At 47.6% G+C, this 23408-nt stretch overlaps 1 protein-coding gene across 1 annotated transcript; it reads left to right on the forward strand.

The window, feature by feature from the left end:
* The first annotated feature begins 19803 nt into the window (after window positions 1-19803).
* Window positions 19804-21563, forward strand: LOC143436747 (ras-related protein Rap-2a-like). The gene has a single exon (XM_076921097.1). It carries the CDS (start codon window positions 20089-20091, stop codon window positions 20689-20691), a length of 603 nt encoding a protein of 200 aa, XP_076777212.1. The 5' UTR covers window positions 19804-20088; the 3' UTR covers window positions 20692-21563.
* The last annotated feature ends 1845 nt before the right edge of the window (window positions 21564-23408 follow it).

Below are 23408 nucleotides of genomic sequence, written 5' to 3' on the forward strand. Positions count from 1 at the left end.
TCTTGTGAGACTACGATGACATCATTTTCTGAAGCCCCATAGTGCCAGGGAGTGCTAAGAACTGTCATTTCTGTCTTTGTTCTCTCCCCAGAGGGTTCTTCTAGAAAGAATTCCGAGTCTTTGAATGTCCACCATCCTGATTCTTTAAAAATGTTCCCAGCTGCTCCCCCTTCCCTCCAAGCCCAAGACACAGTCCAGCTTTCTGGGGTTCCCTGGGCCAAGTCCTAGCCAGGTTCACCGTGAATCAAACCCCACAGATGTTTCAACCCTTCGCCACTAGGTGGCGAAGCAGGCTGTGATCTCTGTAATCCTCTGGTTTCTAGCTACTGCTGGCTGTTGGCTGCGCAGCCAGGGATTGGCTGGCTGTTCCCTGGGATTATCTTCCAGGAGTCGTGTCCCAGTTCTGTGGGCATATGTAAGAAGTACTTTTGGGCTGGAGTGTGGGACCAGAGAACGAATCCACTACAGTAGTCCTGGTGAAATTGATGCTGCATTCCTGAGACTTGCTTAGTGCTGACTGGTTTTGTCATCGGGTGTTTGACTCCAGGACCCACATGCTTTGGTTTGGGTGTTTGCTTGACAGAATGGGCTTCAGGAGCTTTGGTTGATCGTGACCCCAGTAGTGACTGTGAGAGGCTTAGGGATCCTTTGAGGAAGGAACTGGACATCGCTCACCTACCTACATCCATCGCTATTAGAGTGTGCTCTTGTGATCCGATTTGTGGTAACCTGTGATCCGTAGACCCAAGGGCAGCTACAGGGAGAGCGCCGCTGTACTTTTCTTTTCTGATTCTCTCCGGATGCCAAGAACCAAACCTGGGTCCTCTGCGGGAGCAACAAGTGCTCTTAACCATCGAGCCATCTCTCCAGCTCCCAATATCATACACCAGAGAACTAGACCTTGCTGTGACTGTCTCAGGTGACCAGGTTGGGAGTCACAGGTCTACTTCACCTCTGTCACAGAGATGTCTGCAGTGAACTCTGTTGGGAAGTGTGGGTTCTGGAGGATTGTCAGCGGCTGTGGTGGTTGTCATGTGAGTTCTGGGTGGGTGTGGGAAGTCAGGGAGTAACCCCGGCAAAGCTGAGGCCCTGGCTGCTCTTTCCTCCCTACCAGGTAATTTCCAGATAAACCATCTTCTGCAAGGCTGCTTCTGTTGCCTGCTTCTGAGAACGCCGACAGGTCTGAGTACACATCCCTGTCACTGTCTCAGTAGTGTGTGTGTGTTGGGGGCGGGGGGAGTCTTCCCTTCATTCTACATATGGGGAAGGAGGGATGCCCTCTAGAGAAAGGATGGTTGGCAGGTGAGGGAACCTGGCAAAGCAGCTGACTTTGTGAAAGTCGGGGAAAGAACTGGACGGTCCATGGGGAGAGTGTACCCTGTGGGAGGGACCCTGAGTGTGGAGGACCTGAGACCAAGCAGAGCTCAGTGTGCTTCCAGCTTGCTGTACAGCCGGGAACAAACTGGAACTCCTGATCTTCCCGCCTCTACCTCCTTAGTACTGGGATTTGATGTGCCACCATACTTGGCTTTGTCCCCTCCCGTTTTTGGTTTTGTTTCGTTTCCTTCCTTCCTTCCTTCTTTTTTAAATAAACCCAGGAAGTACAAAGGAATTGAAATGACTTCGTCTTTCCCTATAAGCAGCACATTGGTGCCTAAGGGAAATGAAGTCACACGGTAGAGTTCTATAGTACAGAAAAGTCTAGAATGAAAAGCTTGGTCTTCCTTCTTGTCTTTTACCCCAGAGCTAAGTTCTGTTCACTTTTGAGTCTTTCCAGAAGGGTTCGCCGCAGACCACAGCGTGCGCACAGTTCATCACTGTAACTTGCTTAGGGATTGTTTGGCCCACAGACATCAGCAGTTCAGACTCGGCTCTTGGTAGCTGTTTCATCACGGCATCTGTGCTGGGGACAGTCCATTGTGTGCAGCAGAACTGCCTTGTGTGGAAGTGCCGCGCGCGTGAACTGCCTTGAGTGCTGTAAACAATTTACCAGAGTCCTTTCCTCCTGGTGTGTTTGAGCCTTGGCTTTTGTGAGCTTTGCTGGGAGAATTAGATCACCGGGCTTTGAAGCTTCTGGCCCCATGCTTCCTGCTTCCTGTTCTGCTGTGATGGGCAGAGCATCCTCCAAGCACTGCTGTCCTCCAGGGGTCTTGCCTCAGCACATGCATCTGTCACAGCTGACATCACTTTGCCAATCAGCCTGAGTCTGAGGAAGTGGCAAGAAACTGCAGCACACCACCAGAAGTTTTTTTTTGTGCATTTCTCTCTATGGAATCTTGACAAATGTGCTCAATTATGAAATGTAAGGCGAACTAATGCATGCGTGTCATTAGCAAAGAATTCTTCATCGTGTGTCCTTTCACGTGCTTGCTTGACCCGACCTGCAGGTCCTAGGTTATTCGTGAGGGACGAGGAGAATTACAACCTAGAAGAACGGGCGAGAGAGAGAATGGACTCAAGGAAGCAAATGCTTGTCAATAGTCATATATTTGGGCACAAAGTGCTTATTTATAATACATTTTTCAAAGGGAGGGGTAAGAGGGATCCAGGTGATGGGAAAGTACAGAATCTTCTTGGCCTGTGCCTTGAAACAATGGAGGTCTAACTGCTCACTTCAAAAGATACGGTACACTGCTTTACATCTAAAAATCTATTTGTAACTATTAAGCAGAACCTTGTGGTTGGTAGGGAGATGAAGCTGCAGGGGACATTGTGCAGGTGGGGAGAAGTAGGGGGTGAGGGTCCTGGCTTCTGACACTTGCTTTAGCAGAACATCCTCTCTCTGTGTCTGCTTCGGTGAAACGTTCCTTCACGAGTCTGCCTTAGTCTTTCACCTGTGTCCACTTCAGGAAAACACTCCTTCACCTGTTCGCCCCAGCAAAACATCATCCAACACACTTGACTTTCCAAAGGACCCTTAAGTTTCCACTGTGTGTGTGTGTGTGTGTGTGTGTGTACCATGTGTGTGTGTGTGTGTGTGTGTGTGTGTGTATGCACCATGTGCACGCCTGATGCCTAAGGAAATCAGAAGAAGGGATCAAATCCCTTGGAACTGCAGTTATTGATGGCTGTGAGCCACCATGTGGGTGCTGGTGATAGAACCCAGGTCCTCTGAGACAGTAGCAAATGCTCTTAACCTCTGCATGATTGACATTGACTAGGAAATTGAAAAATTCGTAAAGCCCCTGTTGGTCTCCACCTTCTGCTGTTGCTTTTCCTACTTCCATGTGTGTGTTCGCAGAGACAGAAGTCACTAAACAAAGCTCACATTTCCCTGGGTTTTAGCACAGTGTCAAAGTTGGATAGTATTTGTCAGTAGAGTTAGGATAGAAAGGGGGTCGGTGGTGGTGGTGCGTGCCTTTAATCTCAGCACTGGGCTATAGAGCAGGTTCCAGGATAGCCAAGGCTGTACAGAAAAACCCTGTGTGGGGAGAAGTGCAGAATAAAAGAAAGGGAGACAATGCCTAAACTTGTGGGGGTCATTCTGACATGCTGCCCTTTGCAGTCTGTTGCTTGATGGGGTCTCTAGGGTCCCCTTGGTGGTTCACGGTAGTGCTGTTTGAATGCCATAGTCACATGGGCGGGAGGAGAGAAGGGCCTATCTACAGGAGCATTATGAGGCGTGTACCCTGGGCAGAGACTTACCTGCAACTCTTTTTTAAAAGGCAGGTTCTTACTTTGTAGCCCTGGATGGCCTAGAACTCACTATGTAGACCAGGCTGGTCTCAAACTCACAGAGATCTAGCTGCCTCTGACTCCTGAGTACTGGGACTAGAGGTGTGAGCTACCATACCTGGTTACCTTTTTAAAAACTGCCTGGGGTAGGGGAGAGGGCTTAGAGGTTAAGTGGGAGACACTGCTCTTCCAGAGGACCCGAGTTTACTTCTCAGCACACACTTCTGCACCACCCTGTGTCTGCTTCCCCTCAGGGTAGCTAGGCCCATTCTGCAACCAGCTGGACTAAAGCGGGGGAAGCCTAGCTGGGTGCAGGTGAGTGCAGTGCAGGGTCTGGGTTGGGCAATGACAGGCCTGGGAACAGCTTCAGAGAAATGGTTCCATTTATGGAGGAGGGGTGCTTATGCCCCTTGGGGCGGGATGGCCCGGGTCTCTGGGGCAAGGTTTATGTGGCTGTGTGTGTACTATTGGCCAGAGCAGGGGGCAGGGGCATACTCAGGAGCTATTAGTGTGTGTGTGTGTGTAGGAACCCTATAAGGTCAAACAAGGAGTGAAACTTAATAACTATCAGGGTAATAAATTCTTTCTAGGATGGGGGGGGGGGAGCTGGATTTATGGAACAGATTGGGAGGCAGGAGAGAGCCAACTCCTGCTGTCCTCAAGTTTGAGGTATTCAGGGTTGAAGGCCCCTTGACCCTTTCTCTGTAACCCTGGGCCATTAAGGTCCCACAGCTCCTCCCTTAAAGGGGCAGTATCATCATAGTCAACATCCACGTTGGGAATGGTTTGATATTGGACCAGAACCTGATTGGCAGTGTTTTTTGCAGTGCTACTTATCTGTCGTTTTAGAAATTGGATGAGGCAGGGTGCTAGGAGGAGAAGGGTCTCAAGAACCAATGCAGGACCAAGGAAGAGGAGGTGCCAAACCATCAGGGGATTCCAATACCATGGGGTAGGGGTGCTAGGTGCATAGCATGGCCAGAGATCTCGCTGGAGATCTTTGAGCATGTGTATGTTTTGTTCCACCAGCCCAGATTCATTGACAGAGGAACCACATTCTTCCTCCCCCCACACAATGCAAGCCACGCCCCCAATGCAAGCCACGCCCCCTGCACAGCAGTCAATAAGTCCAGTTATGAAGAACAACCCCTGCTAGGGAGGAGATCCGTCGATGGAGGGACTCGAGACTGTCCAAGGTGGAAGGTATAGCCTGGAGAAGCGTATCCTGGAAATCACCAGCCAGATGGTGTGTTAGGCCAAAAGCTGCTCCAGCGGCTCTGTGGCCGCTCTGTGAGATGGTGAAACACAGTCCTGTGAGCAGAGGGATGAAGACCTCCCTTCTCTTCCAGTCCCCTACTAGCTGTAAAGTGCGTCCTTTGGGCTCATAAACCTGGGGAACAATCATTACAAGGGTGCAGAACCCTTGAATGGGGGGGAGGGTGGTAACGTAGAAGCTGGTAATGCTACTGCACCTGAGAGGAGCACGGGGGATGGGAGGTGGGGGTGGGAGAAGGGGAGCTAACACATATTGGCTTGGTGATGGTGATGTTACAGGAATGTGTAGGACAGGACCTTGAAGAGGGCCTAGGAGGCAAAGGGGGAGGATATATTAAAAGGAGTAAGTTTTGTGTGGGTAAGGGCCACGGGGGTTAATGGGAACAAGCTGCTTATAGTGGCTGGGAGGGGAAAGTGCAGAAGAAAAGGCATTGAGAGAGTTAGGGGGAAGGGTTAGGGGGAGGAGGCGGGCTGTATATTTGGATACATTGTAGCCGGGAGAGGGTCGCTTGACCCTCCTTTTGAGTTTGTTTCTCCTGTTAAAGAATGCTAACATGGGTAAAGACCAACCCGGAGGCAGAGGGCGCGCTGGCAGGAGTATAGGTCAGCTACTGGGTATTTGGCTTGGCTGTTAGGGTAGGACGTACCTACAACTCCCATTCATCATCACTTGTCCCAGGGATCATCAATGGAAAGCTGAAAATGAGTATTAATAATGTTGGTGAGCATGGTGCCACCTTGACCTGTGGATTCAATTCAGCAACTCCAAAATCTGCAGCCTCCGTCTATGGAGGCCTTCTGGAGGCAGTCACCTGCGTCCTGGTAAGGAAAGCAGAGGAAAGGGCTGAGGGTAGTTGGAGGGAGATGGAGTCAGGGTGTAGGGGAATCTCAGTCCTGGTCCGGCACCCTCAAGTGGACAGTCCTGGGTGCCTATGATTTTGGTGTGTCTGTTATAGGTCTCCCTAGCTAAGGATCTCCATTGGTGGGTATTGTGGGCTTAGGAAGAGGCCGGGTGCTAGAGAGCTAGACTGAAGAAAAATAACGTATATTGGCTACAGAGCAGAGGACAGGGAAGCCCGTGGAGAGCACAGCTAGGTCATGGATGTCCTGCCAGGAGATCTTGTTCTATTGGGGGTGGCGCCTCCTCTGCCTCCTCAGTCCTTTATCTGTCAGTGAGAGGTGGGCCATCCTCTTGGTTGGTGGGCTGGTGTTGAGCATTTCTGACCGGGACCCAAGTAGGCCTAAGCTGGTCCTGTGGAAGGTCACAAATGAAACCCTTTCTAGTAGTGAGGAGGGGTCTGGTCCCTTCCAAATTCCATCCGAGGGATCACACCATTGTCCTAGAATGAGAGGAGTTATCCCTGGTGAGTGCCAGTGGAGGGAGATGGGGGAGACGTTTGCCGCTCTTGTAAATATTGAATGTATTTAGAATAGTCAGAGCCATCACCAATTATATGTTGGGGGGGGGTAAGCATTTTTGTTTGTTTGGTTTTTGTTTTTCAGATGGGCTTTTAGGGTTTGATGTGTTCTTTCTATTTTCCCTTGGCTATAGGGGTTGTAAGGAATCCTTGTGTAGTGGGGGATTTCTCACTGTGAGCAGAAGGTTTTGAATTGGGAGCTGGTAAAGGCAGGCCCATTATCAGTTTTTATCTGTTGGGGTGTTGGGAGCTGACTTTTAGCAGAAAGCGGCTATCAGCTTTGCAGCCATCTTGAGCCATATACCCTGACATGAGACTTGTATTACAATAGCCTACAACAGCTGAGAACACTCTGATAACATCTTGGTTTAGATACCCAGGACTTCCCTTGGGTGTGTGAGATTAAAGGTGTGTAAGATTAAAGGTGTGTGACTTAAAGGTGTGACTTAGAGATCAGATTTGGAGACAAGACCTAAGGGCATGACTTAAAGGTGTGACCAAAAGGCGTGGCTTAGAAGTGAGACATATAAAAGGCGAGAGGCAGACAAGAGAGTTCAGAACAATTGGAGTAACAGAGATTCAGACACTAGGGGTAGGAGTAGACATTAGACACCCGGAAGAGAACAAAAGGAGTACAACTAGGAACTAGGAACTAGGAACTAGGAACTAGGAACTAGGAACTAGGAACTTAAGACTTGGGACTTTGACTAGGAAGAGAGACTGAAGAATAAATGGGATTGAATCACACTGTGTCTGGTCTCCATTCTTCGAGTCCGTCCTCACTCTCTCTCTTGCTGAACCCTGACCCACATACCGGAGTGGCAGCTTGGGCCGGGATACAGTGGCTGCCAAGCGTGGAGTGGAGAGGGATGCAACATTTTTGGCTGCCTAAAGTAGGGCAGCTTGGGCCTCAACATTTTTGGCGCCTGAACATTGGGGAATGCCTGGTATGGTGAAGGTGGGGCGCATAAGGTGGATTATAGCCATTAGGGTCCCACACTTCTGGTAGCACACAACTCCAATTCCAGTTTTAGGGATCTAATGCCCTTTTCTGATGACTATGGATACCCTCCACACACATAGCATACACAAACACAGTTATACCCACACATACACAAATATAAAAACAAGTATTTGTTTGTCTATTTGTTTATTGGCTTTGTTTTGTTTTGAGACAGGGTTTCTTTGTATAGCCCTGGCTGTCCTGAAATTCTCTCTATAGACCAGGCTGGCCTCAAACTTGGAGGACCACTTGCCTCTGCTTCTGCCTCCTGAGTGGTGGCATTAAAGGTGCATGCCACCATTGCCTGGCTTAAAACAAATCTTTAAAGAACACGCCAGGTTGCATGAGATTTGCCTACTTCTTGTCATGTAGAGTGTCTCTAGCTGCTGCCCTTGTTAGTTTCCAGGTAGCCCTCAGTACTTGAGGTGTTAGCCAAAGCCTTTGAACGGGAAGTGGTGTTCTCTCAGGAGCTTAGTTTTTTCTGGCATCAGTTCTCTTATTACAACTTTATGTGGTTCTGGTGCCTGAACTCAGGCTCTCAGGCTTGTGCAACCAGTGTCCTTACATGCTGAGCTATCTCATTGCGTGTATGTGTGTGTGCGCATGTGTGTGTGTTTAAGATTTTAAACTTTTAGTTATTTTTATTATATGTACATGTATTTTATTATATGTCTATGTGTTATCATATGTTTTGCCTAAATGTATGCATGTCTACCACATGCATGCAGTGTCCAAAGAGGCCAAAAGAGAATATCTCATCTCCTGGAACTGGTGTTAGAGATGGTCCTGCAAGAGCATCAGGTGCTCTTAACCACTGAGCCATCTCTCCATCAGCCCCCCTAACTGTGTATGTGTGTGTATGTGTGTGTACACATGCATAGATATATATGTATATGTTTACTTTATGTTTACGTTTGAATGCCTGTATGTATGTCTGTGCACCACTTAGATGCAGTGCTTGAGAAGGCCAGGAGAGGGCACTGGATCCCCCGGAACTGGAGTTACTGAGCTGCCCTTTGGGTTCTGGGACCCAGACTCAGGTCCTCTGCAAGAACAGTAAGTGCTTTAAGCCACTGAGCCATCTCTCCAGTTCTCCCGGTTGTATTACATTAATTCAGAAAGTATCATATTTCTATTACAGTTTTCCATACAGCCTCAGTTTTGGTTATTTTCTAGTGTTCTAGGCTAGGCACAGCTAGGAAAATGTTGGTATGAAGTGAACTTGAACTAAAACCTGTTTGCAGCTGAAACAAACACAAATAAAACCAAAGCCAATGTCTTTCAATATTTCAGCTTTTTCAAAGTGTTTCTAGGAAGTTCTCTGATATTATTAGATCATAGGTTAATCAAATTTTTTTTTTTTTTTTTTTTTTCGAGACAGGGTTTCTCTGTGTAGCCCTGGCTGTCCTGGAACTCACTCTGTAGACCAGGCTGTCCTCGAACTCAGAAATCTGCCTGCCTCTGCCTCCCAAGTGCTGGGATTAAAGGCGAGCGCCACCACTGCCCGTCGGTTAATCAATTTTCAAAATTTAAATCCTGTGTCCATGCCTGCTGACCCCTGTAGGAGCAGAAATGATAGCCAGCAGGATGGCCGGAGGCTGGATGAGCATGGAGGGAACTGCCAGGCAGGGTTGGATGCGCCTCCGTGGAGCAGAGCAGGTTGCTGAGCGAGTCCTGAGCGACTGGCTCTCAAGCGGAAAGCGTGAGCTCTGGTTCAGGTGATTCATGATCCAATCCACCAGGTTAAGGTCTAAGAAAAAAATGTTTCTGGAAAATGTTTGAGACTGGTAAATGTAAATGATGAAGGTTGGAGGGTGTAAAAGAAGTTGGATGATGCTGATTCAGAAAGAAACAACTGTTTCAGATGAAAGATGCTTAAAGTTGATAAATGCAAGTCATAAGTGTCAGAGGGTCTACAAAGATGTTTTAAGCCACATAAATGCAAGTAATAGAGATGTAAGAAGTGATTTAAGATATAGGAAGGGGGACATGTTTCATATTTCCCCTTCATGCTACTGTAATTTCAATGTTCAGAGTTTTAGCATTGATCAGTGGAGTTCTGATAAGCTAATGGAAGACTGGCAGTTTACAAGTCAGTCACGAGCTCAAGATTTTAATGTCCCTTTGGTTGTCTTCTGAATATAAACGTATGATGCTTCCCATCATGCTAAAAACACCTCTGTTCAATCTGTATATCTAGCCCTTTGGATTGAGGAAAAACATGTTCTGCTCCTTTTAACCCAAACGCATAGCTCTTACTAGGTCTCAAAGGCATGAGTCTACTCCTGTTGTCTAACAGACCCTGTTAATTATATTTCTAAAATATGGACTTCAATACCCTAGTAAATGCTAATGTACATCCTTTTGCAAACTAAAGTTCACATAAGCTTCAGGGAGTCAAGAGTCCCAAGACTTGGAGCCACCTATCACAGATCAAATGGACTTCAGATAAGTACACCTGCCTGCTCTGATCCAATCCAGCAGGTAGCCCCAAACATAAATTATATAAAATAACATATTATAAAGTTATTAGAATTTATATACATTGAAAAAGTATATAAAATGTAATTTTATTCATGTGTTATCAGAAGGTAATCCATCCCTAATAACTACATAGATATTCACACATGCATGTATACTTATAAATTATCCACATTACATATAAATTATACATTAGATATAAATTATATAAGTTAAATCTAAATTATATTCACTGAATATGATTTATGTACATTAATATGTATTATTAACAGTAAATATAAACAATAGGCATTAGATATTAATTAAATACCTTAGATAAAAATTAAATACTGTTATAATATTAATTATATATGTTAAAATATGAATTAAATATGAATTATATTTATAAAATATAAGTTATAATCTATATAATATGTAGAGTTTCACATGTCCTCAAGGACATGGAATTATGGATTGAGCCCATAGAGCTCTAAAAATCAGTTACAGAAAAGGGGGAGGCACTGTACACTTCTTCACACAGAATTTTATTTTGAAGTTTTTGACCTTGGATACCAAAGGACTCTCTGCTGCTGCGTGTCTATAACACCCTACAATAGGCATACTTATGCCCAAGTGAAATGGAAGGATCTGCTTATTGGCGTGGCATGGTCCTGATCCGGTACTAATATGGGGTCAAGGGCATGTTTGTGTTTTCCCACAGGATGCTGAAGGAGCACGGTGGCTGGCAGAGCGATTGTTGAGACATCTGATGCTTGGCCCCAAAATGATGCTGAATGTGACCTTGCTGAGTGCCCTGATGATGGTGATGAGGAAGCTGTACTGGGCATATGTGCCTGACCCACCTTTGCTACATTCTTCTGTATGGTCAAGGCCAGAAGAACTTGTGACCTCTAATAATTCTCAGCTGTTGGATTCCCTTGGTCTGAGAGTAGAAAGTATTCCAAACTGGTGAATTATACTGCTATGGCTCAGGGCCTATCCATTTGTTTGACTAGAAACAGGACCAATGTAGTATGTGTTTCTGTGCGCCCTCAGACTTGGAAGAAGAATATCTCGAAGACTGTAGTGCAAAGCATTAAGATGGGAATACTTAAGCCGGGCAGTGGTGGCACATGCCTTTAATCCCAGCACTTGGGAGGCAGAGGCAGGTGGGTTTCTGAGTTCGAGGCCAGCCTGGTCTACAGAGTGAGTTCCAGGACAGCCAGGGCTACACAGAGAAACCGTGTCTCGAAAAACCAAAAAAAAAAAAAAAAAAAAAAAAAAAAAAGATGGGAATACCTATATCTCAGACTGGACAAGCTGCCTTGCCTCAGGCTTTTAGACCTTGGGAGAGAACACAGAGACTGTGGAACCTGCCTTTGAAAAACCAATCAAATGGAGAAAGTGTTATAATGGCCTTCCTCTTTCCTTTAATGTGACCGGTTATCCCGACTCAGTCATGTGCTAGTCTGGAAATCAGTCCAATATTGGACAGAAGGAAATGACAGTGTGTGGTGTTGTTAGCTCTTGCGTGGGTGCGGGATCCTGTTGGGCTGTGTTGTGGTTCCCGCGTGTCTGCCACGGATCAGAGAGGCAAAAGCACGGGAATTTTGACTGAGCTTCTTCCACTTGGTGTGGGCAGACTCTGGGCTAAGCAGCTGCTCGGGGCTCCACCCAGGGGTGGATTGGTCTCAGTCTGAAGTTCCACAGGGGGGGGGGGGCAGGGCTCTTGAGTGGACCCGGAGGCCAGTGGTCTCCATTGGGGCTCCCAGATGCCGCTGGGGGGTTGAGGATGAACAGAGACTCAAGAGGAAGGGGGAAAGAGAGGCCCTGACAGCACCCTGGGGGAAAGAGACTCTTGGTTGTTGTACTCGTTTGGCAGGGTCAGCTAGCTTGGTTGAATTGACAGTCCCTGTGGCTGGAATGCAGAGAAGTCCTCCTGGGGGGGATTAGGCAGCAGCTCAATAGTTGAGACCTTCTCTACAGTTCCCCAAGGCAGACCCCAAAGACAGGAGGAAGCCCATGGTTTTATAAGCTTTATTTTCATGGTGGATGGTAGATGAATCTTGCTGTACCCCCCCCACATCCCCAGGGCGGGCCTTTGGTTAAATACCATTTGTAAGGAGGAGGGTCTGGGAAGGAATATTTAATTGGCTACACCCTCTGGCCTTTAGGTATCTCATTAATATGGAAGTCTCTTGAGGGCCTGAGGCCTGTAGTCATGCCCTCTACCTGTGGAGGGTCTGGTAGGGGCAAGGCACTGATCAATGGAGGTCTTGGTCATGTGTCAGGAGCCTGGAGTCTTGGGGCGTGGCTAAACACCTGCCATTGTCCCATTAGGGTCCCCGGTTTGAGGCCTGCGCTTGACCAGGAACCAAGCTATCCTTGCACAGTCCCACAACAGTGGGCATTTGGAGAGCTGGTTATGAACATTTTCAGAGACACGTGGAAATTGGTAGCTGCCTTGTTTGATGTTATGTTTGCTGTGGATGAAAATGGAACAGGTTCTGAGGTTTAGGTAAATGTAGCATCCTGCGTTACCCCACCTAATCTTTTATTAATTGGGAGTGTTACCTTTGTTATTGGCTCTGATAATTAGTTCAATGTTTCTTGTTTTAATTGTCTTTTGTCCAGTTGTGTTTCTGTACTAGATGATGGTCTATCTGTAATGGTGGTACACCAAGCAGCTTTTATTATGATTCCTGTAAATTCATCTGAACCCTCGTGTTCTGAAAAAGGCTTAAAAAATATTGGAAGAATTAGATTATACTCTGGCAAGGAGCAAAGATATGGTTGGGCAGATCATTGCCTGTTGTTGCTCTAATAACTCTTATAGCCAATGCTACTACTTCTGCATTAGCTTTAGCACAAGAGTTACAAATAGCTAGTTTTTTAAATCGTCTTGCAGAAAATGTAACCAAGCATACAAGAGGATTTGGACTGACCACTAGAACAAAGAATTGATACATTGTATAACATAATACAGATAATGGGAGATAAGGTACTAGGAATGCAAGTCAGAGCCATTTGGAATGTCATGCACAATATCTATGGATTTGTATAACTCCAAATATGTATAATGGAAGTCAGTCTAATTGGACCAGAGTAAAAAGGCACCTTCAAGGTATTTCTTCATAATACTAATACTTCTTTAGATTTCTTAGCCCTGCATAAGGAGGTTGTAAGTTTAAGAAATGCAAAGTCTTTATGTAGTATGGATATTTTAATAGATCCTGGGATGGGGTTCCTTCCTGCCATTGACCATTTATGTTCTCAGATAAAACACACACACACAGCCTTTATATTTTAGTATGCCTTAAGCAGCACAATAGCTGGGGAACTGCCTAACTTCTATGCTGTTAGAATCTACCTTCCACCAATAACTTTGAGTTCCTACTTACTAATTTCTATGTTCTATCTTGGCTGCTCTTGACCCAATTGAGCAGCCCTCTGAGCCATGTTCTTTTGGCCCTTTTACATGGTGGCCTTGGTTCTCCCTCCTGCACCTCACCTAAGGCATGGCAACTCCCTTTGCTCTCTTTCCTCATGGTCCCTAGCCAGGGACACCTAAACCCCACCTCTCTTTCTTCTTCCCAGATATTGGCTGCTGGCATCTTTATTTACCAATTAGAATTAACTAGGGGCAGGTTCCTAGAAGCTACGTGCTGATTCCAAATCTTGGAGGCCAGCAGTTAGCATTAGAATACAAGGAGTGTTAGGCCAACCTACTAGACCTTTGTATTTTGATGCTGCTGGCATTGCAAATGATATTTTGAAAAAGTTACAAGCTGTTTTCCCTTCATGGTCATTGTTATATCTCTCTTATTGGGCATAGCATAATTTGGCTTTTTTATGGCATGTCTATTACTTGTTCTTTTGAGAGGAATCATTAGAGTGTTTACAGATATCAAAGCAGAGTTACATGAATTCAAGCACCAATGTCTTCCCTAGCAGAAGTTGGTAGTCAGTGACAGGTAAGATTATCTTGAAAAACCTTTTTCAACCTAAGACAGACTATGAATACAAGATTATTCATGTGCCAATGATGGATAAGAGCTGAGTTTTCAGATGGCAGCCTAGGACAGGCACAACTTTCTTCTCTGTGACTGATAAGGTATGCTGCTCTTATAGATTAAAAAAAAAAAAAAAAAAGACCACCACTTCTCTCAGATGTGGATCAACTGAAGACAGGGCATGAATCCTAGGATTCATGTACTGATGAAACACTTCTTGAGGGGACTCCTAAGACAGGCATAATCTTTCTATGCCAATAACGGAGACAGCTTTGGCTTGTATTGATTTTAAAAAAAAGGGGAACATGTGGGGAGCACATCCAGAGTTAACTTTGGATAACTTCTTACTTGTGATTAATCATGAATGAGTCTGCCAATATCTGTCTTTGTTTTTAGTTAAGATGTGTGTTATACTCTTCCAAGTTCCTTCACTTATGCATACATTCTTAAGAGACTGTCCTAGCCTGAAGGAAATGGCCTTAGTGAAACATAGATACTGTGTACCATAAACTTTACATGTAAGCATTTGTGGTCATTGTTTATATTCCTGGAATTGGTCATATTTTCTGTTGCTTGCCTTTAAAAGACACTGAAAAAATACACTCGCAGCTGGTTCGATATGGACCAGCAACCCTCCTATATCTGTCTTTTACATCTTCTTTCTGCCTTTCCTATAATCATCCTCACTCTCTGTCTTAGTTAGGGTTTTATTGCTGTGAGCAGACACCATGACCAAGGTAACTCTTATAAAGTCAACATATAACTGGGCTGGCTTACAGGTTCAGAGGTTCAGTCCATTATCATGAAGGCAAGAACATGGCAGTATCCAGGCAGGCATGGTGCAGGCAGAGCTGAGAGTTCTACATCTTCATCTGAAGGCTGCTAGCCGAATACTGTCCTCCAGGCAGCTAGAATGAGGGTCTTGTCCTTGGGCCAAGCACATTAAAACCACGATACTCCCCCAGTTGTGGTTCCTGCATTGACTGATCAGCAGACTCTGGCAATTCCTAAATATATATATTGCTGCAGGATTCCTTTTAGCAACTATGGTGTGGACAATTTCTTCCTCCCACCAGGACACGTAAACACCAGGCTGTTTATCAGAGGTCACCTGAGATCCTGAGGGCTAGAATTTCAGCATATGAATTACAGGGAGACACAGTCCACATGTAACAGTCATCATGGGATGATCATGGCATGGCAGGGACATTGCAGCAGGAAACCTGAATTCAGTGAGCAAGCAAATCATGCAGAATCCTGAGGGAACAGCAGTCCAAAGGAGGGACCAGTGTGTACAGTCTAAGAATGACACAGCTAAGCACAGTAAAAAAAAAAAAAAAAAACCAAAAACCCAAACAGAAGATGGTCTGGATGGCAGAGGTGAGAGAAGTGCTATTCAGTAGTGGGGAATTCACTCCCATGAATCACGTTAAGTGTGTGGGATGTTTTTATTTAACTTATTGATTCTAAAAACCTAGTGCTCCTTCCCAATAAAAACTCTGATTCAGAAGTGTACAGTAACACATCCTTGGGGTGTAGGCACCTTGGTCAGGGAACAGTAATTCCCATCAAATCCACTGCCATGCAGAAGCTTGCTTTTGTTTCAGACTCCAGCTAAAGCTAGTAGGGAAGGACCTGAGGGCTTACGCCTGTCTCCTGTTACTATGTAACGAAGTGCCTGACAGAAGCACCTGACAGGAGTTTGTGGCAGCTACTCACATTACATCCTTAGCCAGCAAGCAGAATGCAGATGCTCAGCTCTCGTTTCCTGTTATACAGCCCGGAATGTCAGTCCAGGGCACCCACAGCCATCCCACAGGCCTGTCTCTCAGGTGATCTACGTCTCATCAAACTAGCAAGTGAGACCGACCTTCACAGTACCCGTCACACCCCCAAATGATGGGGTATTTTCAAAGCACAACTACTGGCTCAGCCCCTTATGCATTGTGTTCATTCTTGTGCCCAGGTCATGGCTGCAGGAGTCGGCTAACTGCACAGGTGTGGCCTGCCTGGGCCAGCCCAGGCTCTCTGCAGCCACTACCCAGAAGCTCTCCAGCTCACGCTGTGAATGTGGCCTGTGTGTGCATGCTGTGAGCAAGTGTGCTTCATTCCTGGGGGAGCAGTGGGCAATTTTAAAGTACATTTTACTCTAGTGTCCAGCTCAGGTGCATTCCTGCATTGGATTCTCTGTGCTATGCTCCTGACTAGCCCAGGGGCCCCACTCCTGGTCCCTGAATCCACTTCTAAAGATGGATTACTTGTACCCAGATCACGCTCCATGTGTAGCGGGATATCCACCCCCCCCCCACACACACACAACAATTACCATAAACTCAGTAATTTGGTAGGACCTAATGTCAGAGGAGTAAGGAGAGAAAATGGAAGAGCTAAGAGGCAGAGATGTAGGAGCCACGGAGAGCCACGGAGAGCCACGGAGAGCCACGCATGCATGAATCGAGAGCAGCCCTGGGTAACAACTTATATATAGGTTAGTTAATTGGTTAACACCTCTAATTGCGTGGGCATCTTGTTACTGAGCTTTACCAAATATATAAAGCTATTGGATTATCTTTAATCATTAGAGTCTCATTTCTACTGGGTACCTCGTGGATTGTGGGATGGTCTGGGCTCAGCCAAGCATTGTGGAGACAGCGTGGCAGATTGGCAGAGCCATCTCCCACACTGATGTCTAGTGGGTGGCAGGGCCGATGCATCTTGCTCGCCTGAGCTGGCTTGAGCCAAGCAGCAGCAAGAAAACACGGCTGCTCGTGGCCTCAGGCTTTACCTAGTTGGGAAGATGGTGGCCCCATAACTACAAGCCAGATCGGGTGCTGCTGTTATAAATATTGATAAATATTGCCATCAACATCCATGCTGTGAACTCGGGGAACTCTGATTAGGGAGTAGAGGTCAGGACGGGGCTGCATGAACAGCCAACCGCATGTCTCAATGCTACCCTGTGAAGTCCACTTTGCTGGTGTAGGGTGAAGGATCTGCGGGGAGACTCAGTCTGTTACACAGGCGCCCAGGTGGACTCAGATGGCACTGCCAGGTGCAGCCTGTGTCTTTATGGTGGGATCATGGTTTCACTTCATCAGTGACAAGTAATAAACAGCCACTGTACCAATAGTAAAAGGAATGACTGGGGCGGGCTGGCTTTTATCAGTGGTCTTCAAAGCCTCAGCAATAACAAACCCTGAAACAGCCACCCATCAATTCAAGACCTTCTGTGGTCCTGCTGCAGGGACCTGCTGCCTTCCCTCCATCCCCCAGTATGGGCAGCTGCTGCTGAGAACCAGCGTCGTCCATAATTTCACGTGATGTTTTATCTTGTTAGCAGTGTTCCAGTGACTCCATAACCTGTTAAAGGAACTGCTGTTCACACCACTTCCAGTGCGGTGGGGGTTTCCACACCAACTAGCTCCCCACACGCCTGTGAGTCAGGGGCTGTTATTTAATTCTGATCCCGGACACGATGACTGTTGGCTCTGCAAGCTGGAGGGTCCAGACCACAGCACTGCCTCCATTTCAGAACTAGTGGCAATACTGGGCCCTCCACACTTCATAGGACAGCATCTACAAATACACTCTTTAAGGTTCATAGAAACCAGGGAGCACTTTCCATGTGTTTACCTTCCATCTCGTGAAATGTGGAGGTGCAGGTGTGAGGTCTCACAGGGTACTTATTGCAGATGTTGGAGGTGTCCCACTCTCCTGCATCAGCTCAGAAGTTCTCCAAATCCCTTGTGATAAGATTTTTATGACGGTCCTATTCCATAGCCTTGATTAATAAGTCAGTGGCCACTGACAGGACTCAATTGCCAGGCCCTTAAACACCCTGAGCTTCACATGGGGCTGGGATCCCCAGCCTTCTACTCACAGATTGTCCCCTCTCCAGTCAATGCATGAATACATACTCAAGAACCAGTGAAGGGAGGTGCATTTAAAACAGGAACCTCAAAGGCAGCCGGGCTTGATCCTTGCACTTGAGGGCGTTCAAAGCCAGCTTGGTCTAGAGTGAGTTCCAGGACAATCTCAACGGTTCAGATGCTCTAGTGAAACCTGGTGATATTCATATGTAAATCTTTTTCAAGTTTATGTCTTTGTGTGCATTTTATTCATGTGTGTTTCAGGAGCTCTACCTGGAGAGGCATAGACTATCCACCCCTTCCTTTTCTGTTGTTGGGTTTGTCTCTCTCTCTTTTTTTTTTTTTTTTTTTTTTTTTTTTTTTTTTTTTTTTTTCTGAGACAGGGTTTCTCTGTGTAGCCCTGGCTGTCCTGGAACTCACTCTGTAGACCAGGCTGGCCTCAAACTAAGAGATCCGCCTGCCTCTGCCTCCCAAGTGCTGGGATTAAAGGTGTGCACACCATCACCCAGCCATCTACCCCTTCCTTATAGGGCATTAACAGCAAACCAAAGTATGATTCCACCAAAGTCCCAACTTGGGGAACCGAGGAGTTCCTTTGGTTTGGGGACAGAGCCCGGGTAAAGGGCTACAAGACAGTGGGTGACCTAAAGCAGCCACCCAGCATGGATAGCAATTTCCCCCACAGATGGGGTCCCCCTACTTACCTTCTGTTTCCTTGCACACACTATTTAGTTAAGCACCTCCCAAGACCACAAGGTCATGCGCAATTACATAGGGCTAACAGGTGCAGAAGTGCGTCTTTGGAGTCTATGAAGGAACACCAACAGTCAGCAGGATGGTTTTTGAGCACTCTTGTGAGTAGTCCTGTTGCATAGATGGCTATGTTCAAGGGTGGGAACTGGGGGGGAGGGGAGTTGGTATGGGAGCCTCCTTGGATGTTCCTTTGGTAGTGGTGGTGAGCCCTGTAAAAGTCAGCTCCTTGTGGAATGAGCTCCATACCTCTTAACCTCCAGCTTCCAGACCCCCAGACAAAGACCCTGAAGGATATCTATTTCTTACATCACACGATCTGTCAGTTCACATACTAAGACAAGACCCTGAATTTTCACTTCTACATTTTTCTTGTAGAGTCTTTCCCAAACTAGTCTCTTGAGAGTTCCTGTCATTTATTTTTATTTCTTCAGACAAAACGTTATTATTTTGTTCCTGACGATGTCAGGGTCACAGATTGGGGTGTGGTTGTACTGTGTGGGGTTTCCTTGCCTGTTGTATGACATCTGAGGTTGTAGATTGCTCTGTGTTCCTTCAGAAGTTGTCTGCAGGAAGCTTGTGAACCTGGATGGAGCTCCAGCGTCTCAGGGGTTGTTTAGTTACTCATCATTCTTGCTAGTCTTTTGCTGACTTCCTGTCCCAGAATGCCCTGTAAGAGTTCTTTTGGGGATGATCGTGTGTTGCACAATTTATAGAAGAGCACCTTCCTCTGCTGAACCACTTCAATTTCACCAGAGCACTGCGGGCAGCCTAGGCAGCTGGGTTTTGCAGGAGATGGATGGGAGTTCACTCAGGGAAACAACGACAGAAATGGGGCCCAGGCTTTCTCCTCTGCAGTCAGTGAGGGAGCCCAGAGTGGAAGGGGACTGAGAAGGTGGCCATGGGCTTTGCCTGGCGCTTCCCAGGTTCTACTTGCTGTTGTGTGAGTTCTCATTTCCACAAAGTGACACAGTTGTATGGATGGCCGAGGTGAGGAGTCTTCACCAGGATGGGAAACCAGGAAGCGGGGGTGGGGAAGTGGGAGAGTCTGTGTGGTTTGCATTGTACAGAGTTCAAGGAGAAGGGACCAAGAGGGAATTGGGACCCTCTCTGACCAGCTTCTTCATCTGCCTCCGAGCGTGGGGTCCTCCCAGCCTGGAGGGGCCAGCGGTAGGGAGCAGAGGGCACGTCCGCATCTGGAATGCTGCCGAAATCCCAGTCTTTCATGGGTTGGCCAGGAAGGGATCAGATTACCTTCTGTTCTGTCAAGCGAGGGGCTCCTTCATTGGGGTAGCCAGTTCAGGACTGACTGGGGGGGGTCCCAGCTGGTCTGCGGGGTGTGGGAGGGAGGCCGGGCAGGACCTAGGGGAGAGAGGAGGCTCAGGGGAGGTGCTGGTGGGGCAGGCTGAGTCCCGGGCGCAGCGTGGGGCGGTGGGATCGGGAGCAGCGCGCAAAGCTGAGGCGAAGAGACTCGCGGGGCTGAGATCCAGGGACCCTCGGCGGCGGCGGGGCCTCTCCTCTCGGGCGCCACGGGGACGCGCGCGCGCCCTCGGCCTCGCGCCCCGCCCTCTGGTCCTCCCCGTGCCGCCTCCCAGCGCCATTCCCCGCGTCCCCTTGTCCCGGCCATGGAGGGTTTGGTGCTGCGCCCCGCCAAGGACTACCGGGTGGTGCTGCTGGGCAGCGTCGCGGTGGGCAAGACGGCGCTGGCCACGCAGTTCGCGTGCGGCCGCTTCCCCGAACGCTGCGAGCCGTCGGTAGAGGAGCTGTTCAGCAAGGTGATCGAGGTGAACCGGGCTCCCGCGCTGCTGGAGATCGTGGACACGGTGGGCGCCGAGCATCTGGTCACCCTTAAGGACCTGTACATCAGGAACAGCGACGGCTTCGTGGTGCTCTACAGCGTGTGCGACGAGGCTTCGTTCCAGGCCGTGCGACCGCTGCGGGAGCGCATGGGCCGGCTGCGGGGCTCGCGCGCAGTCCCACTCGTGTTGGTGGGCACCAAGGCCGACCTCGACGCCGAGCGACGGGTGCTGACGGCTCAGGGACGCGCGCTGGCCCGCGAGTGGCGCTGCCCGTTCCTGGAGATCACGGCCAAGAGCAAAATGATGGTGGATCGCGTGTTCACGCAGGTGGTACGCGAGATGGAGGCCCTGGCACCGCCGGGGCAGGAGGCTCCCCTTATCCCCGCCAACGCCCTGGAGACGTGGCCGGCCGAGAGGTTCATTGGCTAGCGCGCCACGGTGCCTTTTCCCAGAAAGTTATCCAACCGTAAACAAGTGGCAGCTGCTTTTCTGAATGTTCACCGCAAAGGGTGTTGGTGCTTCAGTCTGCCTGCGTGTCTTTCTTCAACGTTAGACAAAAACTTTGCAACATCCCCTGTGTTTGACCTTCGACTGTGCTACAAGAAGAAACCAAAATTTACATTTTACTGCAGAGAGAATTTACAACCTTGTTCGATCCGTTTGTTTCTGGACTCCCACCCACCCGTCTAATTTTTGTAAATAGCAACTCGTGAACTTTTGATTGGTTGGGAAGTGTGCACTGAAGAGACGTTTTCTTCGCTTTAGGAGGGTTTTCTCCTTTATAGCCTTGAGTTCAGCAGTAAGATTTTCCTCAACATTTAATTCCTAAATATAGTTATGACTTATACCATGTTGGTTTGAAAGGGGATACTGTGCTGGGCGGTGGTGGCGCACGCCTTTAATCCCAGCACTTGGGAGGCAGAGGCAGGCGGATTTCTGAGTTCGAGGCCAGCCTGGTCTACAGAGTGAGTTCCAGGACAGCCAGGACTACACAAAGAAACCCTGTCTCGAAAAACCAAAAAAAAAAAAAAAAAAGAAAGGGGATACTGCACGGGGGACAACTGTGCACACACACAAAGATAGCTCGGCCCTACCTTGTAAATGACATTTAGTTGTTTCCACATCCTTGCATTGGAAATAAAACTATAAGTTAGTAATTTTTTAACACGTGCCTTTCTAGTGTGTGAGTACACCTGTCATCACTAAAGCTTTACTTTTTAAAAACCGTTTTCTTGTGTGTACTGTTCTGTGAGTACATTCTGTGTGGACACATGTGGAAGGGGGCGACCAGGCTTTGGTCCTCTCCTCTTGTTTGAGACAGGGTGTCAGTTTTTTGTTGTTCATGGGTTCACCTGTGATACCTTGTTGAAGGAGAACTGGAATTACAGACATTGGCTGAGATTTAGGGACCTCAGCTTTGTGCAACAAGTGAGCCAACTCCCAGCCACTAACTCCTGAAGTGTTCACATACCTTGTCTTTGAGTTATTTTCCAGGAAATGAATGTTTGTAAGGAGGAGGGGCCCCTGTCTCCTGGAGTATTCCTGCAGAATTGCTGCCAGGAGCCAAAGGGTTTTTGTTTTGTTTTCTAGATTCAGATTTTTTTTTTGGTCTGAACACCTGCATGGTGGGGTAGTGGGCAGATGTGTAAGGGTCATACAGCGGTGTTTTCCTGTGGCAGGAGTTCTTAATGTGTTGGTTTAGTAGTGCTGGAGAAGGTTTAAAAACTGACCTTTGAGATGTGCATGGGAACACATCTCAAGTTAAGAAGTCCTCTCTAGCCAGGCAGTAGTGGCGCACGCCTTTAATCCCAGCACTTGGGAGGCAGAGGCAGGCGGATTTCTGAGTTCGAGGCCAGCTTGGTCTACAGAGTGAGTTCCAGGACAGCCAGGACTACACAGAGAAACCCTGTCTCGAAAAACAAAACAAAACAAAACAAAACAAACAAACAAAACACCAAGAAAAGTCCTCTCTAAGGATATACCTAGCCTCACAGAGACTTGATGTGCCAGAGGGAGGGGGGATACCCAGAGATCCACACCTGCTCAGAGGAGAAGGGGATGGGGGAAGGGGTGACCAGGAGGGGCACAGTGAGCAGGATGAAGAGTGAATAAGTAAATAATTAATAATAATAATAATAATAATAATAATAATAGAAGTCCTCTTTAGCTGCAACATAGTTTTCAGTTTGCAACCTCACCAAATTAAACAACCTTCTAACACGAGCAAGAAAGGCTAGATCCTGCCTTTTACCTGAAACAATTAACTTTGTTAATGGAAAGTTATGTGACTAGTGAGGTGACAGGGTCTGTTCACTTTTATTTATATGATGTGTGATTCTTCCATAGAGGGGTAGGTTTTCCCCCTTAATGCAAAGAGCATGTTGCAGAACCCACCTACAGATCCACCCAGAGAGGGCCCACCAGCCAGGCTGTCCTGCCTCCACACTCTTCTTCCCCATCCCAAGGCAGGGTGGATCAAGATACTCACTCTGCAATGCTTAAAACCCATCGCACAGGTGTGTGTGTGCGCGTGCACGTGTGTGCGTGCGCACGCTCGCTGGTCCACCCTCCTGCCAGACTTCAACCATCTCTCTAAGGCTCTGTCTCAGAGATGAGGAGGGGTGTGTGGGGACAGTGGGAATACTTTCTGGGCTTCCACATCGTGTCAAAGCCAGTCCTGCTGCTGGAACAGACAAAAAACAAGATTCTCCATGCATTGGACAGGAGCTCTGCAGAGAAAGCTGCATGACCAGAAGGAGAGTGACCCCTTCCAACTCTCCATCGGCTTGTGCTGAGGCCTTCAAAGATTGCTTATATGTCCCTGGGTCCTAGTCCCTGTGAATATCAGGCCTTGATCCAATGAAACGTTCCCAGCCAGGCTTTTCTGCCTGTGGACTTCTGGGATGACCTCAGATATCCTCAGTTAGATCCAAGTTTCCAGTTGAGAGTCCAGGGCTTTCCCTGACTGGCTGGTGGGCCAGATGGAAGAAGCAGAGTGTGAGGCTAACTCCTCTACCCTCAGGAGTAAGGAGGAAGCAGCTTGCTGGGATGGACACACACACACACACACACACACACACACACACACACACAGAATTACACACAGAGAGACATACAGAATTACACACACACATACACAAATTAAA

This window comes from Arvicanthis niloticus, chromosome 23 (genome assembly GCF_011762505.2).
Source record: "Arvicanthis niloticus isolate mArvNil1 chromosome 23, mArvNil1.pat.X, whole genome shotgun sequence".
NCBI classification, from domain to species: Eukaryota; Metazoa; Chordata; class Mammalia; order Rodentia; family Muridae; genus Arvicanthis; species Arvicanthis niloticus.